The 24,748-nt window shown below is 37.7% G+C and overlaps 1 protein-coding gene across 17 annotated transcripts in view; it reads right to left on the bottom strand.

The window, feature by feature from the left end:
* The window catches only part of tns1b (tensin 1b), a 231,354-nt gene that overhangs the window by 28,736 nt on the left and 177,870 nt on the right, over positions 1-24,748 (bottom strand). For 7 of the 17 annotated variants that reach the window (XM_081369336.1, XM_081369337.1, XM_081369332.1 and 4 more), the window contains 3 exons: positions 5,908-7,335; positions 588-772; positions 341-479 (listed from right to left, as the gene is read on the bottom strand). In XM_081369336.1, coding sequence (XP_081225462.1) covers positions 341-479; positions 588-772; positions 5,908-7,335 — 1,752 coding nt within the window. Of the gene's footprint in view, positions 1-340; positions 480-587; positions 773-4,213; positions 4,298-5,907; positions 7,336-24,748 lie in introns of all 17 variants that reach the window. The other 10 variants (XM_081369325.1, XM_081369334.1, XM_081369329.1 and 7 more) reach the window with 3 other exon arrangements.

Here is a 24,748-nt window from a genome sequence, read left to right as displayed (position 1 = left end):
TTATATTCTGTAATAATCATGCTGCCTATGTTCTGGAATAGCACTCGTGTTAAAAGCACACCTATGATGCTGCCTATGTAGGCAGTTCACTAGGTTTAGAAACACTGCCACTATATAAACCGGAAGTGTTACACTAAAAACTATACAATACAAATAACATCCAAATGGATGACAGTTTGACTTCTTGCTCTGTTTACAATTTGAATTTTGAATGTTCTCCAGATAACATCAAAATGAACAGAACCAACATTCAGCAATGGCTGTGACCCTTTTAAAGCATTGACAGAGGAAGTGATTTTACAGCTCTATGGCGCCCTCCTCCTCCAACAGGGAAACTTACTCAGGTTGAAGTAAGGGGTTTGTGGCGAGACAGGGAAGGCAGGGGTTTGGGGTAGGGCCTCACCACCAACGAACGGAGGGGGGCTGACAGAACCCCCATCCATTTCCTCAAATGCTTCTCTGTAGCTATGCATGTGTCTCTGGAGAAAGAAGGACAGGTGGACACATATCCATATACAAATACATCCACATTTATTTCTGAGATTAATACTGGGAAAAATGTAAATATGTCCATTCAGTTGGTCTACCTCCTTGGGCCGTCCCCCAGGGTTCAGAGCAATCGTATTGGCCAGCTCGGGTGAGATGCAGCGAATGGGGGAGCGGACTGAGCTTCCTCGCGTTGGGCTCTCATCTTGGGAAAGGCCCTCACTGGTAGTCCGGCACCGTCCATGAACTGAAGCCTCGTCTGGTGACATTTCACCAAACTGAACTCCTGCCAAGAAAATAAATATATGACATCATCTCTAACAGATAACAATTAGGGCCTGCAGAAGAACATTCATCACATTTCAAAAAAAAAAAAAAAATCCAAATGTCAAAATACTCCTTGATCAAATCCATGGAAAACTGCCAAAGAGCTCTGAAGAATTAACTCTCTGTCAAAACCTGCACTGACGTCCAATTCGCACCACATTAAAGCCTGTTGGAGCTACAAACAATGTTCTCATTCAAACAGCCTAGATTACAAAAAGCTGGAATATTAGAGAAACTCAGTGGTGTACTTCTGGATAAAGCTTTGGAACTGCCTCAAAGCAACTCTCAAGCCTATTTCATCACGTTCTGTTTCATACGAAGAGATGACGGTGTAAATAAAACTGGATTTGTGCAAGTCTTCTCTAGTAGGAAAGAAATGGATAACTGAAGACATTTGGTAACTAAAAGCAGAAGAAATGCATCTCAATTCATTAATTTAACTTGCTTTCTATGACATACATCACTATTATTATTGTCTTAGGAATATATAAAAAAAATAAATCATTCAGTAAAATCTCCAGTATGCTTTGCGTGGGTTGCTAGGCAGTTAGTGTTGGAGGGTTGCTAGTGTTTCTCTTGTAGGGAGGGAAAAATAGGAAATAGAAATGACTAAGATGAAATGAAAACATGAACATGAATGATATCTAAAAAACCTGCTACTGCTACTTTTCCATAGAATTACATTAAAGGAGTCATATCAAGAGATTTGAACATCATGGATAATGTTTTGACTCTTTTGATATTCGCAACCATTCCAAACACCCTAACAACTTCCTAGAAACCATTCGAAACACTAGCAACCACAGAGGAATGTGAAAACAGCAAATCAGAATAGCAACCACATAGCAACACAGAAAAAAATATCTCAGTCTTTAAAATTTTCTTCAGTACTGGGGTGTGCACTAGGGCTTAAGCAGAGCTATTTCACAATTTACTGTCAACTTACAGATAAGGAAAAAGTATGTACAGTCACACACAGTTTTAAGCCCATTTAACTGGACTCCGTTTGAGACAGAGCAAAGCATTAATACATTCTGGTGGGAGTGAGTGGAATATCATGGAAACCGGGCAACCGGCTGAGCAAAATATTTACTAGCTCCCTGAGCACGGCCTACGATTGATAGGTTTGGTCAGACCACAGCTCAGACCATCAGAACCTCACGTGCGCTGGGAAACAACTTGAGAGAGATTGACCACTTCCACTTCTGGACAAGTGGCCACCCTTGTTCTTAAACATGACGTTAGCCAGACGCTCTGACACCCAGGCAGCGTTTAAACCGCTTCTGGAGGTCTGCCCACAAAACAAGCCTTTCTGAACAATAGAGTAGTGATGTCACAAAGGGAGGGTCTTCAAGAGGACGCTCACACTCCATCTGCAATCTATTTGCATGCCTGGATGAGATTCATGCGGTTTCTACGACAATGTCAAACATGCGGATTCCAAAACTGACTGGTCTAGGAAGCGATGAATCCAGCACTTGGATGTGCTGGGATATCATATGGTGTATATCCCCGAGTGTCACTTCAGACAAGGTCGGGAGAGGAAACATGCAAAACAGATGTAGGACGCCAGATCTACAGCTGTGCATGAAAAACTGTGCTGTTACAGTACCTTAGTGATCACACTGTCTTAATAGATTCAAACTGCTGTAACTGAGAAACTGATTTTTTTTTTCAATCAAACAAGCCATCATTTAAACCAAACAAACTCTATTAGATTCAAAATGATTAATGAAAGAAGTAAACTACACTAAAAGGCTAGTTAAGTTGCATTAATATGCACCAATATAACGATATAAACAGCAATATTTACTGTACCTACCTAATATCTTTAATAAATCACGAGTACATTCTGAGTGATTATGACAAATAGTTGAATCTTATTAACGGATTCACTGCATTGTTGTAACTGTCACCCAAAAATGAAACTATTAAAAATGATTTTTGTTAATAATATAAGATGAAAAATTTATATAAATGTATTCTAAGATAAAATAAATACATAAATAAATAAGATAAGATAAAAGACCCATGAGAGAAAAGTTTATTCTTTTTCTGGCATAGCTTACACCTTTCTAAACCTCATGGATTCAGCATGAGGAGAATGAGATATCTACACAGAGAAGCAGGATATACTGCTCTTTTTCTCTCCATAGTGTTGTTAATGCCATTGTTATATCTCTAATGGGTTGGATCAGACTCAGGAGAAATCCAAGACAAACATTCATCCTGGTAACTGGCTACCGAACACAACCCGTATGGGCCCTCGAACGGGACCGAAGGCAGTCAGTGTATGAGACGTTTACTCCCCAGTGGCAGATAAGGATGGTATAATGGTCTCCAGACTCAGGGAGGATTTAATACCCTTTGTCCTTCATCTAAATGCTAAAACAGAGGTAAAGAAGAGTCCTTGAATGAAGCCAGTGTCTGCTCGCCTTAGTATTGTTCCCCAGGTCTGGCAGACTGGATCTTGTGACATGGGCTCAGTTGATCCAGACAGACTGGCCTTTGTCCTGCTACAGTGTAACTTTAACTCGACACATAATACAAATGCAATTTGTTTGTAGAGGTCACCTAGCACAAAGGAGCAAACTAAAGCTTTTACTGTTAACCGTTATTCCACCCAAAGGTGAATAAAATCCAGCACAGGTTAGTGGTTAAAGAAGAGGGTTAACACTGTAAGGAGAGAAATAAAGGGACTTATTTTTTTCTAATTACTATTACCTCCTAAAGTTTATTCCTTTGGTAGATAGAAAAATTATATTGTGTCATTATTTACTTTGTATGTTTTTTTTTCTATGTGGAAGACAAAAGATATTTCTATGATTGTTTTAACTGTTTTTGTCGATAAAACCATGAAAAAATTAAGTAAATGGTCTTTCATTACATAGAAGAAGAAGAAAAAAACACTGAGACAAAAAGACAAAAATCCTCAAAATATATTCCTCAAAAGAAAGACATACATTCTCATCATTTTTATTTTTAACTATGCCTGAATATTTACTTTAGTTTACACTTTTTATTAGATTTTATTACAATTTTATTTTATTTATTTATCATCCAATTAGAATTTAGTCACAATGTTTTATAATAATACTATTGCAGATAACCTAAATTGTGCAATACTAATAAAATAAAAATGATTAAGATAATTTAAAATATAATAAAATAATAAAATAAAACAATAAAATAATAGAATAGAATAAAATAAAATACAATATAATTTTTCAAATGAACTGCAGTTTTATAAAAGCAAGTACTCTCACTGAAGTAAACAAGAGCAAGGACAGATAGGGGGCGAAAGCGAGAGAGAACCGAGATATAGCACACAACCACACAACATGCAGAGGTGTAATGATAGTTAATGTTAGTTGGAGGCACAGTGCATCAGAGGACCAACCACTGAAGGAGAGAGAGCGGCGGCGGTGGGCGAGCTCAGGAATGCTCTGTCTGTCACTGATGTCTCGGATACGAGCAGTGTACTCTGCACACCACCGGGAAGAGGAGGAGGAATGATGGACCATGTCAGGAAGTAAAGGAAGAAGGTGAAGAGGAGGAAGGGAAGGCGGAGGTGATGATGGGACGGGTGTTCCACAAACAGGATAAACATAAGAGGATGAGAGGAGAAAGGGGGGGGGGAAGAAAACATTAGCACATGTCAAGCTAGCATACTGAATCAAATATGGGCGATTGGTAGGGAGCTAGGCAACATAGCTAAAACTAAAAAAAACCAAAAAAAAAACACTTGCAAATAAATTATGAATTTTATTGCACAGTCCTAACGTGTAGTATGTGTTTGCCTTAACTGCAGTAAGTAAGATAACAAACAGATAACAGATAACAAACTCTATCTGTGGGGTCACACTGCGAAAGGTAAATGTAGACAAAGTGTTCCCAAATTCCAGATAGTGACACGTCTGATAACCAAATCCCAAAACTAGATACTGAGAGCTCTTCAAACAGTGTGGCAAGAGCTTGTGTCAAGAGCTAGGATTCAAGGGAAGGTTACAAAGTAAGAGAGCAGCTTCATCCTCTTGCAGTCCTTCCCATTACTGGAACACTTATCTATGCTGAGTCAACAATACTACAAAGCATTTGTCTGCAATTAAACCGAAACAGAGCTGACTAGTTTTGTCCATGAGAGCCTTATCCAAGTTGTTTCCTCTCAGGTTTAATTTGGTTTCCTGCATGTAACCTTCAACACCAGTTTGACATCCATTTTGTAAGATATTAAAGATAAAGAAGGCACATTCACTGTAACACCTGCTGTACAACCACTAGGCGGCAACAGTGAGCCCAGAGTCAAAGCATCGTTCCTCATTCGAATAACAATATGTTTTACATTAAAATTTTTGACAGAAATGTAGGATTAGATGAAAGTGTATATGCTGTTTATGATGTAGGATCCATCAGCAGTATGTGATAGACTTAGTAATACAGCTGTAATTTAAACTCAGCATCGCAAAAACCAAAACAAGTCATGGTGAATTTAGCATGTAACAAAACAAGATTGGTTCAACAAACAACTCGAATGTGCTGGCATTTTTCTAAAAACATCACAAAGGAAAAACCTAGGCTTCCAGGAAAATCGTTTTAAACTTTCAAGCTGAACAGATAATGTTAACATAAAAAGTGCACTGCCGTATAACAGCCCTCAGTTGTTTGGGCACTTCTCCAGATGTAATGTACAAATGTTCAGTTTTGGCTTGGCACAAAACAGAAATGCGGTCTGATATTGAGTCTTAAGCCAGAAGCACTTTGGACAAAGCTTTCTTTGTGATCTCATGGTGCTTATGTCAACGCCAACAAAGAAACTCCACCAAAAAAGGCACCGCCTTGAGTGTAAAAGACAAGCTCAACTCATGCACTCAAGACACGCATTGAAATGTTTTCCTTAAATATATTTCCCTTGATAAATTGTTTCAATTTGCATTTTGTATTCATAAAAAAATGCAAGAGTAATGTAGCCTAATGGTTCAAAATCTTGTCTGGTTACTGCCCATGGGTTGATCAATGTTACATCACTATTGTATCTTTGAGCAAGTAAACGGACTCTAAAAGTATTAAAAGAGGTATTTTAAAGGTTTCTCTTACCAGCTACACGGTGAGCTACAAGACCATCCAATTTGTAGTTGGTATCTTCTGGTTCAGACTCTTTGGGCAGAGGGGATGAGGATGTAGAGTAGCTACACTGGGTCTCCTGGGGCTCAGGGGACTGGGATGTGGTACTTGAGGGGTAAATGTTGAGGGGTTTTAACTGAAGAACTTCAAAGGTGGAGGAAGGCACTGTGGACTTGGACATGGGAGCCTGACCTACTGCCTCAGAAGGGAATGCAGCATGCTGGGATATGGCTGTGGGTCTCTGCTGGTTCATACTGGGTTGTGGAGGTTCTGTGGCTACCTGTTGAAATGCCATTGGGTATCCCGCCAAAGTGGCCCCTCCACGGTCATGAATGGCTGCGTCAGCCTGGTAGGATGGCCGTGCCTGGGTTTGAGAGAAAGACGGCTGGGTGGTGACAACACCACCTTCTCCAGATGGGGCACTATGGGACTTGGGGACTTGAGTAAGTGCTGGGTCAAGGTCCAGCATCAGCATGTTGAGGGCCTCAATGGACTGTTCAATTTCTTGTTGAGATGCCATTGGAGGGAACTCTGGAAGGCTGTGGGATTCTAGTACAGGGTTAAAGGTGACCCCATCTGTGACTGGGACCTCAGGAACACCATATTGTTGCCACACATTCAATCCCCTCTGCACTGCATCCCTACTGCTCGTTGTGCGTGTGGGAGCTTTGGGCATGGTCGGAGTTGTCCCTAATGATTGAGATCGGTAGATGTTGCCATTCTGCTTGGTGTAGCCACTAGAGACCCCCAAGTGCTCCTGGACAGAAGAGGAGCTGTGAACTCTGGGCTCTGGCATTTTCTCATGGACACCCTTGTCCAAGTAGGGTGCATCTTGTCCATTAATAACGGTCTCCGACTGGTAGTATAGATCTGCTGGAGTTGCTCTGCCCTCAAATGACGAGAGGGTTCCGAGACTGTCCACACTGTTCCCTTCCTGGCTGTTGGGCAGGTCATCATCAAGTATATCTGTCTCTCTATCTATGTTGTTGTGTCCGTTGACGTGAACCTGGGCAGGGACGAGGTGTAGGACGCCTCCGCCTCCGCTGCCCGAGCTGCTTTGGTAACCTATCCGATGCATTGGTGCTTCCAAACCACTGAGCAACTGGTCTAGCTCCTGTTTTTCCTCTGGGCTTAGGGGCTGGGAGGACGGCTGACTCACCAAGGTCGGCTGATGGCTGGCTTCATCTGTGCGGTCGGTCTTGATGGAAGCAGTGGAGTTGCCCGAGTCACTGCTTACAGACAAGGCATGGTCGACTGGTGGTAGAGTCTGGTCTACAGCAGGTAAAGCATGATCGACTGCAGCTGGGAGACCATTAGTTGTGACCCCTCCCTCCAAAGACTCTTTCTTCCGAACCTTAGCGTAGAGACTACCATCCAATGGACCTTCTGTGTGAATAACGTCTGTAGAAGACAAAAAGAAAAACGGAATGCTTTAATGAGTTCAGCTATTTCATATATAGATATAAAAGCAATAAGCCGTTTCACACTGTGCCTAAGAACACCAAGTTATATCAGGTTAATTTGTACATTTATGTGTCACATTACTTAATTATACTATTATGTCCAACCAGCTAATGAAGTTAGCAAAAGCATGCATTAACATGGTAAAAAAGTAGCATTCAGTCCATTCTTTATGTATTCGGACATCGCAAAAGCTATACTCTTCACTACAATGGTAAAACAACATGACAGAATGCATTCTAAATCCCAAAATATCTGGACATTAAACACTATTGCAGTTTAAAAAACATTGTTCTTATCTTATTCAAAATCCCTTACAGTAGCACTAAATTTCAACATTTACTCACCCTAATCAAGGCCCATGCAAAGCATGCTGGGAACTACTATTCTCTTGGCCAGTTTCAGTTAAAGTTATCCCAAAAACAAATGTTGTATTGGGCCATATGTACTTTTTTTTTTTTTTTTGTATGGACAGTAAACATTGAGATATTTTTCAAAATATATGCTTTTGTTTTGCACAGAAGAAATACATGTATACAGGTTTGGAAACACATGAAGGTGAGTAAATGATGACAGAAATTACATTTTTAGGTGAACTATCCCTTAAATGGCACCAAAAGCAGTCTTTATTGGAGAAAAAATATGCCAAACCCTTATTTGTAGTGGACTACTGAGCTACTTGATTGTTTTAAACCATGTAAACAGTTAATGAAGTGAGCACTCAGAATATGTCAAAGCAACTTCATATAAAGGATTCTCTCCTAAAACATGCACGTGTATCTACACATGCTCTGAATGGCAGCTCCACCTCGCGCAAGGAGTCAGTTTGCGCCTCTCATGAGAGGAACCACGCTCCCAGTCCAAGCCAGTGACTCACCAGTGGAAAAAATCACCACATACAAGATTGGAGCCATTTCCTGTCTCCTTGGAATTGTAGCATCATTTCCTATACTCACACATTTACACACACATGCTCGGACACTTAACAAAAACACATAACACACCTATTTTGGGGTGGCTGTGTTTCAATGTATCTTTGGCTCTTAATAATCAGTGTCTTGTTTCCCTGTGGTCATGGATTTTAATAACAGACTGTAACGGTTTTCTGACTTTCCAAAACCACTAAGCCACTGTTTGACAGTTCACTCTGCAATGGACTTTTGATATCATCAATGCATTGCAATCCCAGAAAAAAAAAGAAAAAAAAGAGCTGTGTTCTGTTCAGTGTGCTTGGGAGAATGAGACAGCCTCAAAACCACAGACTGTGACAAAATGTCATTCATTCAGATAAAGCCAGCCTGAAACACTCACGCCGAGTTTCCCATGGTGTCTTAATGCATGATCTGTCGAGCCGCAAATCTGATAATACAGCTGGGAAAAGTGGGCACAATACTCTGGGCTCTACTGTGCAGTTTTTTGACACTCTAGCACTTATAGCTGAAGACGAGAGACTGTGGCTCCCTAGTCATGAACAGTCGGACTTGTGAGTTTTGGCATAAAGTTTGACCCGCAAATGCTCAAATGAGATGAGAAGCAACCGATGTCAAGTGACCAACCGCAGCTTGCCTTATTTTTAAGTGCCATTTAGAGATGTTTTATCTGAAATTATGATATCACAATAAATGCAGCAGGGGAAAAACTCATATTAATGATGCAGAAGTATTGGCCCATGACCAGCTATATATAGAAAACACCACCACCAACAACAAAATCAATCTGTAATCTGCAAATCTGTATACATTTTGTAATCAGAATTGCTATCCTCTAAAAGTAGTACATACACTCTATGAAATACTTTTCCCAATTTGATGTGTTTTTAAAAGTCCAATTTTTGTACATTTGTAAACATTCTACCAAACAAATAATGAGATATTGAAAACATCTTCAGAAAGGTAACTTACTTACACATTACAAACCTTGAACACAAGATATTTTCTATTAAAAAAATCCAGATTATTATTTCACAGACATAAAACAAAGTTAAATACACAGTAAATATCTAGTTTACTTGCTACTAAGCACCTCAAAATATTATTCCAAAGAGCTGATGCCACTAACCTGCTAAACTATGACTTCCGGTGCTTTAAACCAGGGCTGCAATATGCAGTTTGAGACTAACAGTTCCCTAAAGCTCCTTAAAAATAGACATCCCGGGTTACCTCAAGTGACCTGTTGACCTTTAGGTTGTAGATGTCTTCTTGCAACAAATTCAATGATCACCTTTGGCCCCATGTCACATGCAGCTATGTCACCTACTGGTTTGAGAGGAGGTTAAACACGAGAGTACACAAGCTGATGTCTGTCAAATGCTGCCAACTTTGATGTTTGTTGCACATCAAATGTAAATTGGTCTATTGACCCGATGAAAAACTATCCATATTCGGGTAGCCTCATATTAGGGTAGTATAAATCTGTATAGTCACGATAACAGCAGTTTTCCATTTTCAAAACCAATTTTCATTTATAGGCAACACCTATTATTCTATTAAACTCACTTTATTTTAAAAAATAAAACAATAGAAGTACAATTAATTTAAAATAATGTCATATGATCTCTCAATTAATTGAATACTTTTCCAAGTAATTATTCAAGTAAATAGTACAACAGTTAGTGGCAATTCTTGTCAATATTATTTGATTTATATTAACAGCATGATAAAAATTACACATTTACACTGCAATACCTAGGTACCACAATAATATTAGATTTTTCTTTTTACTGTATTTTTGATGAAATACATACAGCCTTGGTGAGCATTAGAGACATATTTAAATTATTTATGCATATTAACACAAGGATGTTCAAAAGCAGCTACCTATTATTCGGTTTCAACACTGTAGAAAGACTGGTAACATTACAGGTATCATATATATACAGTATATATATATATATATATATATATATATATATATATATATATATATATATATATATATATATATATATATATATATATATATATATATATATATATATATATATATATATATTGTTTTGTTTTTCCTCTATTGCTTTGGTACCAAAGTACAACAGTACCAACAGTACATTTTGACATCCTTAAAGCCAAACATTGTAGGAATGAATTTGAAAGTCAAAACTGAGATGTCTATTTTTATTTCTCCTCTGTGTGACCAGGCTTAGCGCCAGAATTTTAGTTTAACAGCATTGCATGGAAAAAATGAATTTTCCCCCTAGAGTTTCCCCTAACAATCCCCCAGCTGTTTCAAACATCTCCCAGCGCCCTAGTACTCCAAAATAACCCCCACCCTGAGCCACAGAGTAGCCTTGTATAAACCACTCAGCAGGTTAAAACTTCAACCGTGTCATCTCAGATGAGCCGAACAGATCTCATGTTTTATTTGCACCTCAAAAACACCTCATGACTTAATACTGACATCAGAGGAGCTGTCGCTGTCGCTGTCATTAGAGTCCTGCATCTCAATGTGGAATCAGACACGCCTCTTTCATGAAAAAAAGATCGCTTTCTATTTCGGCATGGTTTTTATCACCTGTTTGCAGACATGGGTGATATCACATCATCAGCAGCTTGCGTTTATCCCTAATCATCACCCATAAAAATAGCAGGATGTGAACACATGCTTATGCGCTCTAGAAGTTATTCAAAGCTCAAAAATCACAAAAAGAACCATAAGGAAATGCCCCTACCTGCCTTAGTGCACTCTGTAAGTGTCCAAGAAGAAAGTTTTAAAAAGTGTCTCTGTTTTCTTGCTCTCGAGCCCCAGCAGCTCAACATTAGCGAGCTGTGGGAGTAGTTTTGGATCAGAAAGCTCTCTTCTCTTTCTCCACCTCCCGTTCTACTGAAACTGTTCTGCTAAAGATGACATGACTCTTTCCTTCTCGTTGGATGTACAACACCCCTAGTAAGGTGGGTGTGAATTTATCCTCGCCCAGCTGTGTGTCTGGTGTCTACTAGAGTGACATCACTGGGGCTTTCTTTGTCGGATAGGCTTGTTATCCTTCACTAACTCCCTGGCTGTGCTCCAAAACCCAGTGAGATGCCTACATAGGCAACATTTAAAGACATCATTTGAACGACACAAAGATTGTTCCAACAGACACTTCTAAGAACCTTATGCTGGCCAAATTCTACAGCAGCATTCATCTTTTACAGTGAAGGGAATCTCATAATGAAAAAAAACTCGCCAAACAAACGAGCAAGAGATTTAGATTGTAATTCAATATTAATTACAAAAACAATATAATTAAATGTACTTTAAGAAAATATACTTTTATCCATTCAATTCCAACCAAATAGTTAAAAGTTCATCTTTGCACAATGCTAAATTCTAACAAAATCAACTGTGCAACTGTGTAATGCAGAAAGTTGCTGTCTACGTAGTGCCTTCCGAATTAGTCTCTTATGAGGTTCCTGCAGTTATGAAGGGGTCTAGAAGTACGGTGACCACCTGCCCCACATTTTGGATCACTCAAACCTGGACAAATTGAGTGCCAGTCACAGAGCCGGTCACAAAGCTTACTGCCAATTTTAAAGCATGTTATTATGTGTCATATGTCACAGACTTTCTAACTAATGTAAATCAGTATTTACAAAGTCTATAGTAGTCAGTTTCAATTTATAGTCAAAGTAGTCCGCAATAACCAGGTGGTCACTTCACTAAGACGACAGCTGTCTATGTAGACACTACGCAACAAAGCAGCTTACTAGATGGAACATAACCCTCTCAAACAGACAGTCGAGGGCTCTCACTGTCCCAAATTCAATAAGCAGGGGTTACAGCGTTTCCCAATAGTCAGTAGGCAAAACAGTAGGCCTACCTGATATTACATTACACATTACTCTGGTTAGTCAGTGGTTGATGCATTCAAGGTGCTGCAAGTGATTGCTTTAAGGAGAATGCATAAATCAATTTTCTTAACTGGTGGTACTGATAATGGTGGTAGACAAGGCAAAACAAAAAAAAAAAACAATGCATGGTCTTAACAATCACATATTAACATACACACCCACACACATTTTTCCAGAATGACCTCTTGCCACTTGGAGATGGAAAAGACGCTGTACTAGGAGATGTTTTCGGAAAATTGTCAATGCAGTCTCAGTATGTATGTATGTATGTATGTATGTATGTATGTATGTATGCATGCATGTATGTATGTCAGTCAGTCAGTCAGTCAGTCAGTCTTAAGAAGCCTATTTCTTTCATAAAAAGTACTAAAAAAATAAATTAAATTAAATAGACTTATACAAGCATGACATGGCTCATGGTGGGCGGAAAAAGCAGACAATCTTTTGTGATGGATGATTCAAGTAGCAAAGCATGGACTGTTGGAGTATTTAAAGAGTAAGGTAGGGTAAAGTTTCAGAAATACCAAGGTCCCTTTTAATAAATTTGTGTGATAAACATGTTAAATCACCAGAATGGGGAAGGGGTTTAAGATCTTTTCCTTGTTCAAGCTGTTCATTAATCGTCTACATTAATGATTTCATCTAAAATCGATCTAAATCTATTTTATCTAAATGTGCTGAATGTTAAAAAAAGATCAATAGTTCTGCGACTTCATACATTGCTGCTTTGTGAGTGATAGTCTGAGCTTTCAAGGACATGGAATGAGATAAAACCAAGAGGAAAGAGAAAAAAAAGGTTCACGGAAGGGCTGTACAAACTTCAAATGGTACGTCTGCAGGATATGAATGAATATGTTTGTCTAAGTCGGTCAGAAACAGACTACCAGTCAGCAAACAGAAATCCTGACAATGTGACACGACTGATATCCAATAATGACAAACACCCACTGCTGTGAATCTAAACACACGATGTGATCATCGCTTTAACACATGCCGCAAAAACACTCCCACAACTGAATCATACTCTTGTGAACGAATGTGGTTTAGATCACCACAGCTGTCTAATTCATCTGAGCTCATCTGCATTTACATTATATGCTGTTTTTTTTTCTAAACAATTGCCATGTTTGAACAATTTAAGTGATGTAAACCCTTAGAGCTCCTCAATGATTGCTTTAGCACATGAAGGACATCAAACCTGAAAAAAACAAAAAAAAAAAACAAAAAAAAAACTTTTAATACTGAGCAACAGGCCTAAAAGACTGGGACCAAATTATTTCCATGATGTTCAGTTCCATTAAATTGAATGCTTAAATGCTTTCTCTAGATTCAAAGACCTAGAGGTGCTTCTTCACTAAAAGAATCCATACACTTGACTATTTGTTTGCCCAAACAATTCATTGTGTGCATACGTGTTCATAACTATTATTACAATACTAATGTATTACTAAAAATAAATAAGAAAAATATAATGAAATTATACAGTATATACACTTAAGTGTTTTTTTTTAAAGAAAATAATACTTTTATTCAGGAAGGATGCATTACAGTGGCAGTAAAGAAATGTATAATGTTACATAAGATTTCTGTTTCAATTAAATGCAATTCTTTTGAACTATTTATTCATCAAAAAATCCTTTAAAAAAAGTACAGTTTCCACACACACAAAAAATGAAGCAGCACAACTGTTTTTAGCATTGATAATAATAATAATTATAATAAATGTTTCTTGAGCATCAAATCAGCATATTAGAATGATTTGTAATATGATTATATCGTGACACTGAAGACTGGAGTAATGATGCTGAAAATTCAGCTTCGTCATCACAGGAATGAATTGTATTTTTAAATATATTCAAATAAATTTGTAATATTATTTTAAAAATATTACTGTTTTTATAATAATAAAATAATAAAATAAAATGCATTTCTTTTAATAATACCGATATGTTTGCACTATGCCAATAAAGCTGCATGAATGCGATTCAGGTTTTGATGAATTGTGTGGTCACTTTAACTTTGGTCAAGGGTTACTCAGAAAACACTGTGTAAGCACTTGAGAAGAAGACAAAGTGCTGTGTTTGACTTCACAGGCGCTCATCACAAGAGCTCTCTGCTAATGGAGCCTGTGTAAGGTAAGTGCAGGACATTAAATATGCATTAAAATGGTTTTGATGGTGCTCTTATATAAAGGCAGAGATGAGAAAGCCTTGTGCGATTAAAGCACAATGAAAAGAAAGAAAGAAACCTCATCACATCTACTCCAACTAAATTCTCATAAGCAGCTACCACTCTTTGTTCAGACAGTCAGCAAAAAAAGAATCTAAAAAATAATCAGGTTTTTGGACTATCTGCCTCAAATCACTTTAGTTGTTTGCAATATGAGAAGCAAAAAGCTGCATTTTTACAATCCTGTTCCAAACCACATCCAACTGTGGTTTGAAAGGTGAAAACAGATTCAGTTTCAATAATGCATTTACATTTATGAATATATCAGACGCTTTTATCCCAAGCGATGTACAAATATAAAACCATAAGCAATTTATACCGTCATTTTGCAAGTAATTTCATTACTGACTCACAAAGAGAGTCAGTCTTAAAACTGGATTTTAAAACCAAATCAAAATCGAATGGAAGCTTGTTTGCTTGTTTCTGCCACAAAAAAAAAAAAAAAATTATCGTTTAGACTTTTTTCCTCGCAATTTCAAGTTTACATCTCACAATTCTGAGAAAAAAAGTCAAAAGCAAGTCAAAAGTATTTAAATGAGATATAAACTAAGAATTGCGGGATCTAAATTCACAATTGCGAGTTATAAAGTCTGTATTGCGAGATAAAAAGTCGCAATCCTTCCAAAGAATCGGATGTAGTCTGAACAAACCTTAAAAGCACTGTTTGGAGAATACTTAACAAAGATGATATTTTGGGAATATTTTCCCTGTTTTGAATGTGTGCACCTGCTCGATCCCAGTCTGAGAAAGACATGCTGTGTGCACGCAGCTCTCCACGTGACTCCAGCATGAGGCCATTGATGGGTAACATTTCGTTACCGCATACGTTGCCTTTAAGGAAAAGCAATCAAGCCCCGCTCAAAGCGCTGGGAACAGACTGGGTGAAACGAGGGCGGCTCTTTGATAGGCATGTAGCGGCTGACTGCGGTTGGGAATTGGCCCGGGCTATCCGCTCCACACACTTACGCACACAGACCGCACACACCAGCTCCTCATCACACACTTCATCATTAGTCCTCAGAGAGTTCTGGAGAACCAAAACAATGAATTACTGAATCAAAACTAAATGAGGCGCTTTGAAAATCAGAAGGATTCTGCATGTTGTGGTTCCGCTCACATGTAGTCCTGTTTCTATGAGAATATCTCATGTATCATTGGCTATCTCTTTAGTTAACTCATAAAGCATGCGAATAGAGTACAGATCCTTTACAGCAATTGATGACAACATTCATTAAGTTTAGGGGATAATTTGTAAAGCTCTCACAGAAAACAAAAAATGCATTGAGAAACATTCAATTCAAACTGTTATTAGCAGTCATAACATTTGCAATCAGATTCCAGTTCATTTCAAGGGGACCTCTTATACGCTTTAATACTTATTTTTCACATTGTTGCAGCACCTTTCATCCCAGTCTGTCAGTAACACTATGTTTAGTTTCTGTTTCTATAGACCTTATTGACAGCAGCGCCATCTTTGATTTTTAATGGGAATGAAAGCAAGGCTGTGAGGGACAGACATGCATCTCTTCAATGGGCTGTACTGTTATTTAATATGTTTTTTGGATTGTTCTGCTCGAAACACTGGAAAAATAACTTTCCAAGAAATTTCAGTTGACAAAAAACTCCCGACAATATAAGCTGTGGAAAATTTTAAGTAATCTAGGAGCTTTATACAGCTTTTTACAGCGGATGCCATTGGAAACACGGCAAGTCTATCCCTCACAGCCTCACTTTCATTCCTGTCATGGCGCTATGAAGTCCCTCCTTCTGAAGAGCACAGCGTGCTCTGATTGGTCGACTGGATCAATGTGTTGTGATTGGCCAACGTTTTCGAGCGTGTTTGGGAAATGGCACGCCCCTTATTGTAACTACGAGTTTCAACACACTACTAATGCAACTCAACCAGGTGTTGCCCTTTTCTTGCGTATGCTTCGGCCGGTAATTATTTAAATGAGGGATTATGTTCCCAGAGGAAAACTCAAGGCTACAATCAAGACGTTTCGGGGAGTTCAGAAACAGTGACAGTGATATAGAGAATAACTCCCTTTGGAGTGGACTTTGTAACTTTGCAGAGCTTTTTTCATGCTCAAACTGCCACATTACACACTAAAGAAAGTTGAAAATATAAAAAAGCACAATAGGATCACTTTAAAATGATTTGAATACATTCAGCAGGACCAACTCTTCAAGATTTATCTTTTAACCGATTCAAGGCAAATGGTGCAGCATATCTGCCATTTTACCCTGTTAACTCATAAGAATTGTATATGCAGGTTATGCAGTAATGTCGTCAGTTATGTCCTTGTGGAAACATGGCTCTATTAAAAGTTTACATATGGATCCCTGACCAGGTTTCCATCAAACCAGTAACTACGTGAGGAAATCCCAAAAGGTTTCTCAATCAGCGTTAATAGAAGACGGGTGCACATAACTGGACTCTCGGTCTCGAAAATATCAAGACCACCGCCATCTGTCACAGGTCACTGAGAGCTATTTGGGGGGGGGATATCTAACCCGTGCTGAGCTATGCACGTAGGCCTCAGGAATGCAGGAGAAACGGGACAATCTTGTCTTGTAAAGTGTAGGGGAGTGGAGGTGGAGTGTTGATCGGCCGCTAAACGAGTCCTCGTGCTCCTCTCCACGGTAGTTAAATCTAAAGACAAACACAGACGACGAGAGGGATCTGGACAGCAGCTGCAGGCATGTCGTGGGTGTGAAGGCAAAGGTCGAAGGTGAAATGTTATGATTGGCTATATGTGAATCCTCCTGAAGGCCCCGAACACAGCCTGACAAAACAGCCTACAGAAGACACGCGCTGAACAACTGAGTCTCTGTGTAAAACTGGACGAACAATTCAGGAACATTCTGGGCATGATGTGCACACAGGCCTTTCATAAGATCTGACATTTTCTATTGTGCAATGAGTTTGGAGTCAAAGCAGTTTAATTCCAGGGATCTGAAGGGACAAATCTAAAGTCTGTTTACATAATATGGACACATTCTGTATGTATACAGCAGACTGATCTGCCCTGTGATCTGGGATGAAACATGCACACATCTCATGACAGAAGATCTAAGGTATCAGATGTGCATAACAGTTTGTATACAGGAGCACTGTAATGTGCGATTAGGACAATGCTAAAGGCCCTGGTAGGTCAGGGTTACATTTTGATGGTCCACTTTAGATATTCTACTAACTATAAGTAACTTTGCAACTACATATCAGCTAACTCTCAGAGTATTAGTAGCCTGTTAGGGTTAGTAGAATAAGTTGACATTTACTTGCAAAGTTACTTACAGTTTGTAGAATGTCTAAAGTGGACCATTGAAATAAAGTGCTGCCAAATTCGGCGCTCCGAACCCATCCCCAACCCCCTGCACCCTGTGTGTGTGTAAACTAGCTGTAGCAGAGAATGTTTCCTTTGTTTCTGGGAAAATCTCACAAACCTCGTCAAGAACATTTTCAGAGTGAATCGTTCACTATTATATTTTGCCTAAAGAATATTAAATCTAATTTTGCTGTATTGTGATATTATTATCATGATAACCAAACATCAATTTTGATTACTGTAATGCAGCGGTCAGGAAACTAAAGAATTTAGGGGATTTATGTTCCTCAGTTGGTAACTCAACCTCACAGTGAAAGCCCTGCACAAATAATTCCATATTGCAACTTTTTTATAGTTTGTTGCATATTTGTTTGCTTTTAGTTGTCTAAGGATCAAATAAATTTACTATCATTGAAATGTTATTAAAAAGAAAATTGTTTTTTATATATAAATAAAAAATTTTGTTTATTTATTGCTGTGGCTCTTTTGGAAAAATGCATTAACCAAAAAAAAAAAAAAACACTGTATTTTGTTTAAAAGGTTCCTGACCCTGACTTACTAATCTGTCTTATTACTGTACGGTAAAACAAATAATGATATATTATTTAAATGGTAAAGTAATTTACATGGCAGTATTTACTGCTTAATGCATGCTTTACAGATCACAATATATTAATTAAATATATAATATAATATAATATAATATAATATAATATAATATAATATAATATAATATAATATAATATAATATAAAAATTTAAAAAAATCAAATTAAAATTTAGAAAAAAAAAATGAGTAGGAAAGCTTAATAATCATGAAAATAATGGCAGTGTAATTGTAAAATACCAGTACTTGTAAAAAAAACCTTTATGGCCCTTAAAGTATGCTTTTATTTTGTTAATGCAAAATATACTTTTAAATTAGATATAATATTATTATTAATAACAAAATTATATTGTAAAACATTAGTACATCATGTTTGTAATTTATTCTGATTCAAAATCATCAATTTACAGTAAATCGCTACTGAGAATTTTAAAGTATTTTTTTTACTCCAGACCTCACTGAATAGTACATTCCTGTAGGAAACAGGAGTTCAGGTTTGGCATTTCCTGATCCCAATCCCTCTTTTCTCAGCATCATTTCCTGTCCTCAATCTACTAACCCCATCAATATGAGTATAAAAGGCCAAGAAAAAAGCATTATTCCACAGCAGAATCCTGTCCAGAGTCAGTATGTGATGATCAGGAATCATCTTCAACGGACATTTCCATATCATTTTCAATTCCAACTTATCTGTGAGTGAGCCGTGGCTTTTGCCACTGTATCAAAACAACACGACAAAAACATCCGGATGACCACACACGTGAGCAAACAGTCCTCAGGTAGTTAAATCCTTCAGAGGGGAAACACGAAAAGTGCACCTCTGGTGTCATGTGTTAACAGATGGTGACAGTAAAAGCCTAGCATTGTGATGACAGTGCAGTGTCTATGTGAACGCACTGATGAGAACTAAACTACAGCGTGCTGAAAGGGTTAACCGTCTCATTTTGTTGGCAAAGCTACTGGTTTCTAGCCACATAATATAGAGAGGCCCAGCCATCCATCGCAAGAAGGTTTTTAATTGAAGCCAGCTTGATGTGTAGACACGTTTATTACGTAACAGTTGGACTGCCAGCCACACAAACAGACCATAATAAAGCTCAGCTTTGCACAGCTGAACTCCAAAATGCAATTCAAACACCAATCCTGCAACAACTGTGATGAAACCGTAGCAGACGCTCTGTTTAAGAGCTTAGCTTAAATATGTACTAACCGCACTTAGTCTCATAATAAGGAAATCAGCTGTGCCTGCAAAACTTTGGGAAAAGAAAAAATACAGTCTGAGTTGGTGAAATTAAACACAGCCAGTGAGATTAATTTAAAACTGCATTTTTTTTTTTTCTAAATGCATGCTCAAAACCTGTTGGGTTCCTATTCATTCAAACTAAGTATATTAGCACTCTCAGCCTTGAAAACACATTTAAATTGTTGGAAGTTCTGCAGCCTAGGAAAACTTCATATCATGCTTCAACAAAAATAATGAGAGAGTGATCATACTTTTGGCATATAAGGGCGACTCTTTATTTATTGGCAGATCTTAAAAAAATATTCTTCTTCAAACTATACTTCATCTATATTAAAACATATCACATTTACTAAAATATAGATCTGACCACTGACCACAGACTTGATCAACCGTAAAGTGAGTTTTAGTGTAAAGCGGATGTGTGTGTGTGTGTGTGTGTGTGTGTGTGTGTGTGTGTGTGTGTGTGTGTTCCTGTGTATGTTGACATTAGCTAGCAGTCAATTAACTCAATTTAAAATAAAATAAAATTATAAATATCACCATAAAATGTTAATGTTATTATTTATTCATTTTTAGTAAAAAAAAAAGAATATGAAAACAATAAAAAAAGGAAAAATATTAAAAATAAAAATAAAGAAATCATGTAAAAAAGTTAATGATATTTCAGATTATCAAACAGTCACACTGGTTGGGGGACAAAATCATTGTATGACAAATATTTGATAAATTTCACCTAAACACAACAAAACCAGATTACAGTAAATATATATATATATATATTTTTTTTTAACATCACATAGAAGTTCCCCAATTCAAAGAATAACCCATAAACATATAGCAAACCAAAGCGTAATGCCATTTGTGGTTGACAAGTCAGAAAATAAGTTGTGAGAGGACAAATCATTCACACAACTTTACCTCAGAGCAGATCAGATCTACTGTCAAGCTTCAACATTCCTCTCCAAACACTTCTTCTACCTCTTCTGGGCTTTTATGGTCCAAAAAAGACCGTAACTCTGACAGTCCAGTCTGATGTGTGTGCAGTGAACAGAGACTCTTCGCTCTGTCACTCTCCCTCCAGTGACTGATAACAAAAAGGCTTTTTGGTATCCAAGCTGGAGGAGTTGGCTCTTTTTCACACACCATTTCTGTCAACGCCTCTCCAATCCCATCTCCCCGTCGTCACACTTTTCTTACCCAACCATCCCAAAAATGCTGTGGGCAGGGCCTTAGCCAAATACGGGAAGGCCACGGTAAACAAGAGCTCAGCGCTGCCTCCTGACTCCCGAACCCCAAGAGTCAGAGACACCCTCAACGACACTGATGGACAGAGCGATTGTTTTTACAGTCACAAGACCACAGACAGTTACAGTACATGCCAATTCTAATGTCTTTATGGACTTAATGGGCTTTTTTTAACAACATAAAGATGTTGGGTTAAAATGTGCATGTACATTCTATATACACATTATAATATACACTATCATTCAAAAGTTTGGGGTCAGCAATATATATATAAATGAACACTTTTATTCAGTAAGGATGCATTCAATTGATCAAAAGTAACAGTAAACAAAATATTTCAATTTCAAATAAATTCTGTTCTTTTGAACTGTATTGATAAAAGAATCCCGGTTTCCAAAAACATAAGCAGCAGCACAACAGGTTTCAATATTGATAATAATAAGTATTTATTATATATTAATAAGTAATAATAAGTAATAAGTTATAATAAATATATATATTTTTTTTGGAGCAGTAAATCAGCATATTAGAATGATTTCTGAAGGATCATGTGACACTGAAGACTTGAGTAATGATGCTGAAAATTCAGCTTTGCATCACAGGAATAAATTGGGATTTAACATATATTCAAATAGTAAATGGTTATTTTAAATTGCAATAATATTTCACAATATTACTGCTTTTACTGTGTTATTTGAGTAAATAAACGCAGCCTTGGTGAACTTCTTTCAAACTTCTTCCAAAATCTTACCGACCCCAAACTCTTGAATGGCAGTGTATACATTATAATCTGTATATTAAATTCATTTACATTTTAAACTAAAAATCTTGAAAATTATGGGCTCGAGACTTTTGGTTAAAATAATTGTTTGCATAATAATTTAATATTATACAGGACTAATAAGTTTTAAAGGGATAGTTCACTTTGAAAATAAATTTTGGTATGTTTTAGCTTACCTCAAGGGCAGCCAAGATGTAGGTGTCTTTTTTTCCGCAGTAGTTTCAATTTAGATATTTTTAGGTCAAATCGTTCTTGTCTTTCAGTCATTTCATGCAGGTCGATGGTCACTGTCTCAAAGAGCATGCACAAAGTCCAAATTAAAACAATTCCCCATCGTCCAAATGAAACAATTAAAAACAGTTAAAGTACACATTGATGGCCTAAGACACGAAACGAGCGGTTTGTGTGAGAAAACGAACAGTATTTATATCGTTTTTACCTCTTGAAAACAGCACACGTCCAAATGATCTGACGGCGCGGGCGGGTATAGATATATACATAGATGTCGCCTTCGCTACGGTTTCGTTCCAATGAACTGCAGTAGCGAAGGCGACATCTAGTGTATACATCGGGCGGGTATAGATATATACACTAGATGTCGGTTGGCTACGGTTTCGTTCCAATGAACTGCAGTAGCCAAGGCGACATCTATGTATATATCTATACCCGCCCACGCCATCAGATCATTTGGACATGTGCTGTTTTCAAGAGATAACAACGATATAAATACTGTTCGTTTTCTCACACAAACCTCTCGTTTCGTGTCTTAGGCCATCAATGTGTACTTATGATGGGGAATTGTTTCATTTGGACGATGGGGAATTGTTTTAATTTGGACTCTGTGCTTGTGTTTTGAGACAGTGACCATCGACCTGCATTATATGACTGACAGACAAGAACGGTTTGACCTAAAAATATCAAAATTGAAACTACTGCGGAAACAAAGACACCTACATCTTGGATGTCCTTGAGGTAAGCTAAAACATATCAAAAATTAATTTCAAAGTGAACTATCCCTTTAACCATTTCAATCACTGTTTGCATTCAGCAGCTGGCATGATAAATTCAAATTTTAAGTACAAATTTTCATTATCAAAAACTCAATAATAATTCCATGTGAGCAAGGGGGAATGTTTTATTTATTTTTTTAAATATCATTGCTCACTTTTCAAAATCCCATTAATTACAGATGGGTGAAAAAATAAATCACAACTTTCCATTTCATTCAAAAATACATCACATTATCAAATTTAGATATACTTTTTATGGACGGAACATATTCAATCAAAGAATGCAAATTATTCTAATTGTTCATGACAGCCTGATTTGTAAACCTGGCTTTGAAATTAAGACACGGAAAGCTATTCTGATGGATTCCAGCCCAGCATTGCGGCCAGCTAGTGTGTGGTTTCTGATGTGTACAAATATCAGTGGACCAACAAAGATTGGCCTTGTTTTGCTCTAAGCTTGCCAGTAGCTCCTGTTAAACAGAGAAGTGCTATCTGTGGTCAAGGCATGAAGCCGATAAGACATCAATTACTGAGCCATTAACATCCAAGAAGAGATAAAGCATTATTATCTTAAAATGCTGCCCTCTCATTTGTGGGCTGGTCTACTCTAATTATGGCGCTCGGTCCAATAGATAGCGACTTACTTACTTCTCTAGTACTGGAGGGAACAAACACTGTATGGCTGGGATTCTTAGTAGCCTAGATAAGATGCATTAATGTTGTTCACAAAAAAATAAATAAAATAGTCTGAAACCATTACTTGTGTCGTTTTCCAATGGAAAACACAAAAGTGCATTAATATCCACCTCCAAAAAGCACTATAAAAGGATCATAAAAGTAATCCATACACAACATTACAAATCTTCCGAAGTCAAGTAATAGCTTTGAGAGAGAAACAGGGTGAAATGTCTCATTTGCACTTGTATGCATTGAGGCAGGACGACTCAAGACATGGCATGCAGGGTTTGACTTCAGCAATCCCATAAATCATTTGTGCGAATAACTTCTTTTTTGGTCTGTACCACACAAATTATGTCTTATGACTTCTGAAGACTTGGAATATAGTGCACAAGTCACACGAGTGTAACTTTGAAGCTTAAAGGGTTAGTTCACCCAAAAATGAAAATTATGTCAGTAATTACTCACCCTCATGTTGTTCCAACCCCATAAGACTTTCGTTCATCTTCGGAACACAAATTAAGATATTTTTGATGAAATCTGAGAGCTGGCTCACTCCTTTTGCTAGGTAATTGATATCTGCCATCCCAGAAAAGTTAGTAAAGACATTGTTAAAATAGTCCAAGTGACTACAGTGGCTCAAACTTAAGTTTATCAAGCGACAAGAATACTTTTTGTGTATTCTATAATACCCCCCCAAAAAACGACTTTATTCAATCATCTCTTCTCTTCCATGTCTTTCTCCTACTCTGTTGATGTAGTGTAACAGCGCAGCGCTTCTGGGTTGTACGTCAGAGCGTAGGCTCACTATTGGCCAATGCTGGTCATGTGTGTGATGCTGGCCAATAGTGAGCCTACGTTCTGACGTACAACCCAGAAGCGCTGTGCTGCGTAACCATGATGCAAGTTCTCTGTTCTTGGTCTATTAGTACCAGTCATTCTCTCCTCTGACAATGTCAGCCAGTCCTTCAGTGTTGGCATGAGCTCCAGCACAAAGGCATAATGTCTGGCTGCTTATCATGTCTCTAGAGTCGGTCCCAATCGCTCCATGGAGATGTTTGACTGTGTGATAGGCATCTAAATTCATTTGCAAATGTGCCCTTTCCATTCAGCAGTCCTACTGACTGAAGACAGTCTCTGTCAAGCATGCAGAAGTGGGCGGTATAATCAAAACTTCATATCAGGATATTATAACTTTCTTGGGGGGGGGGGGGGGGGGCTTCCAAAAATGTATCACAGTTTAAACAAAAAAATATATATATATATATATGAAGCAGCACAACTGTTTTCAACATTGATAATAATAAGAAATGTTTCTTGAGCAGCAAATCAGCATATTAGAGCAAATCAGCATATTAGAATGATTTCTGAATGATCAGAAAACTAAAGACTGGAGGAATGAT

The sequence above is a fragment of the Scardinius erythrophthalmus genome (genome assembly GCF_964197995.2).
Source record: "Scardinius erythrophthalmus genome assembly, chromosome: 6".
NCBI lineage: Eukaryota > Metazoa > Chordata > Actinopteri > Cypriniformes > Leuciscidae > Scardinius > Scardinius erythrophthalmus.
This window is presented reverse-complemented; position numbering and strand designations above follow the sequence as displayed.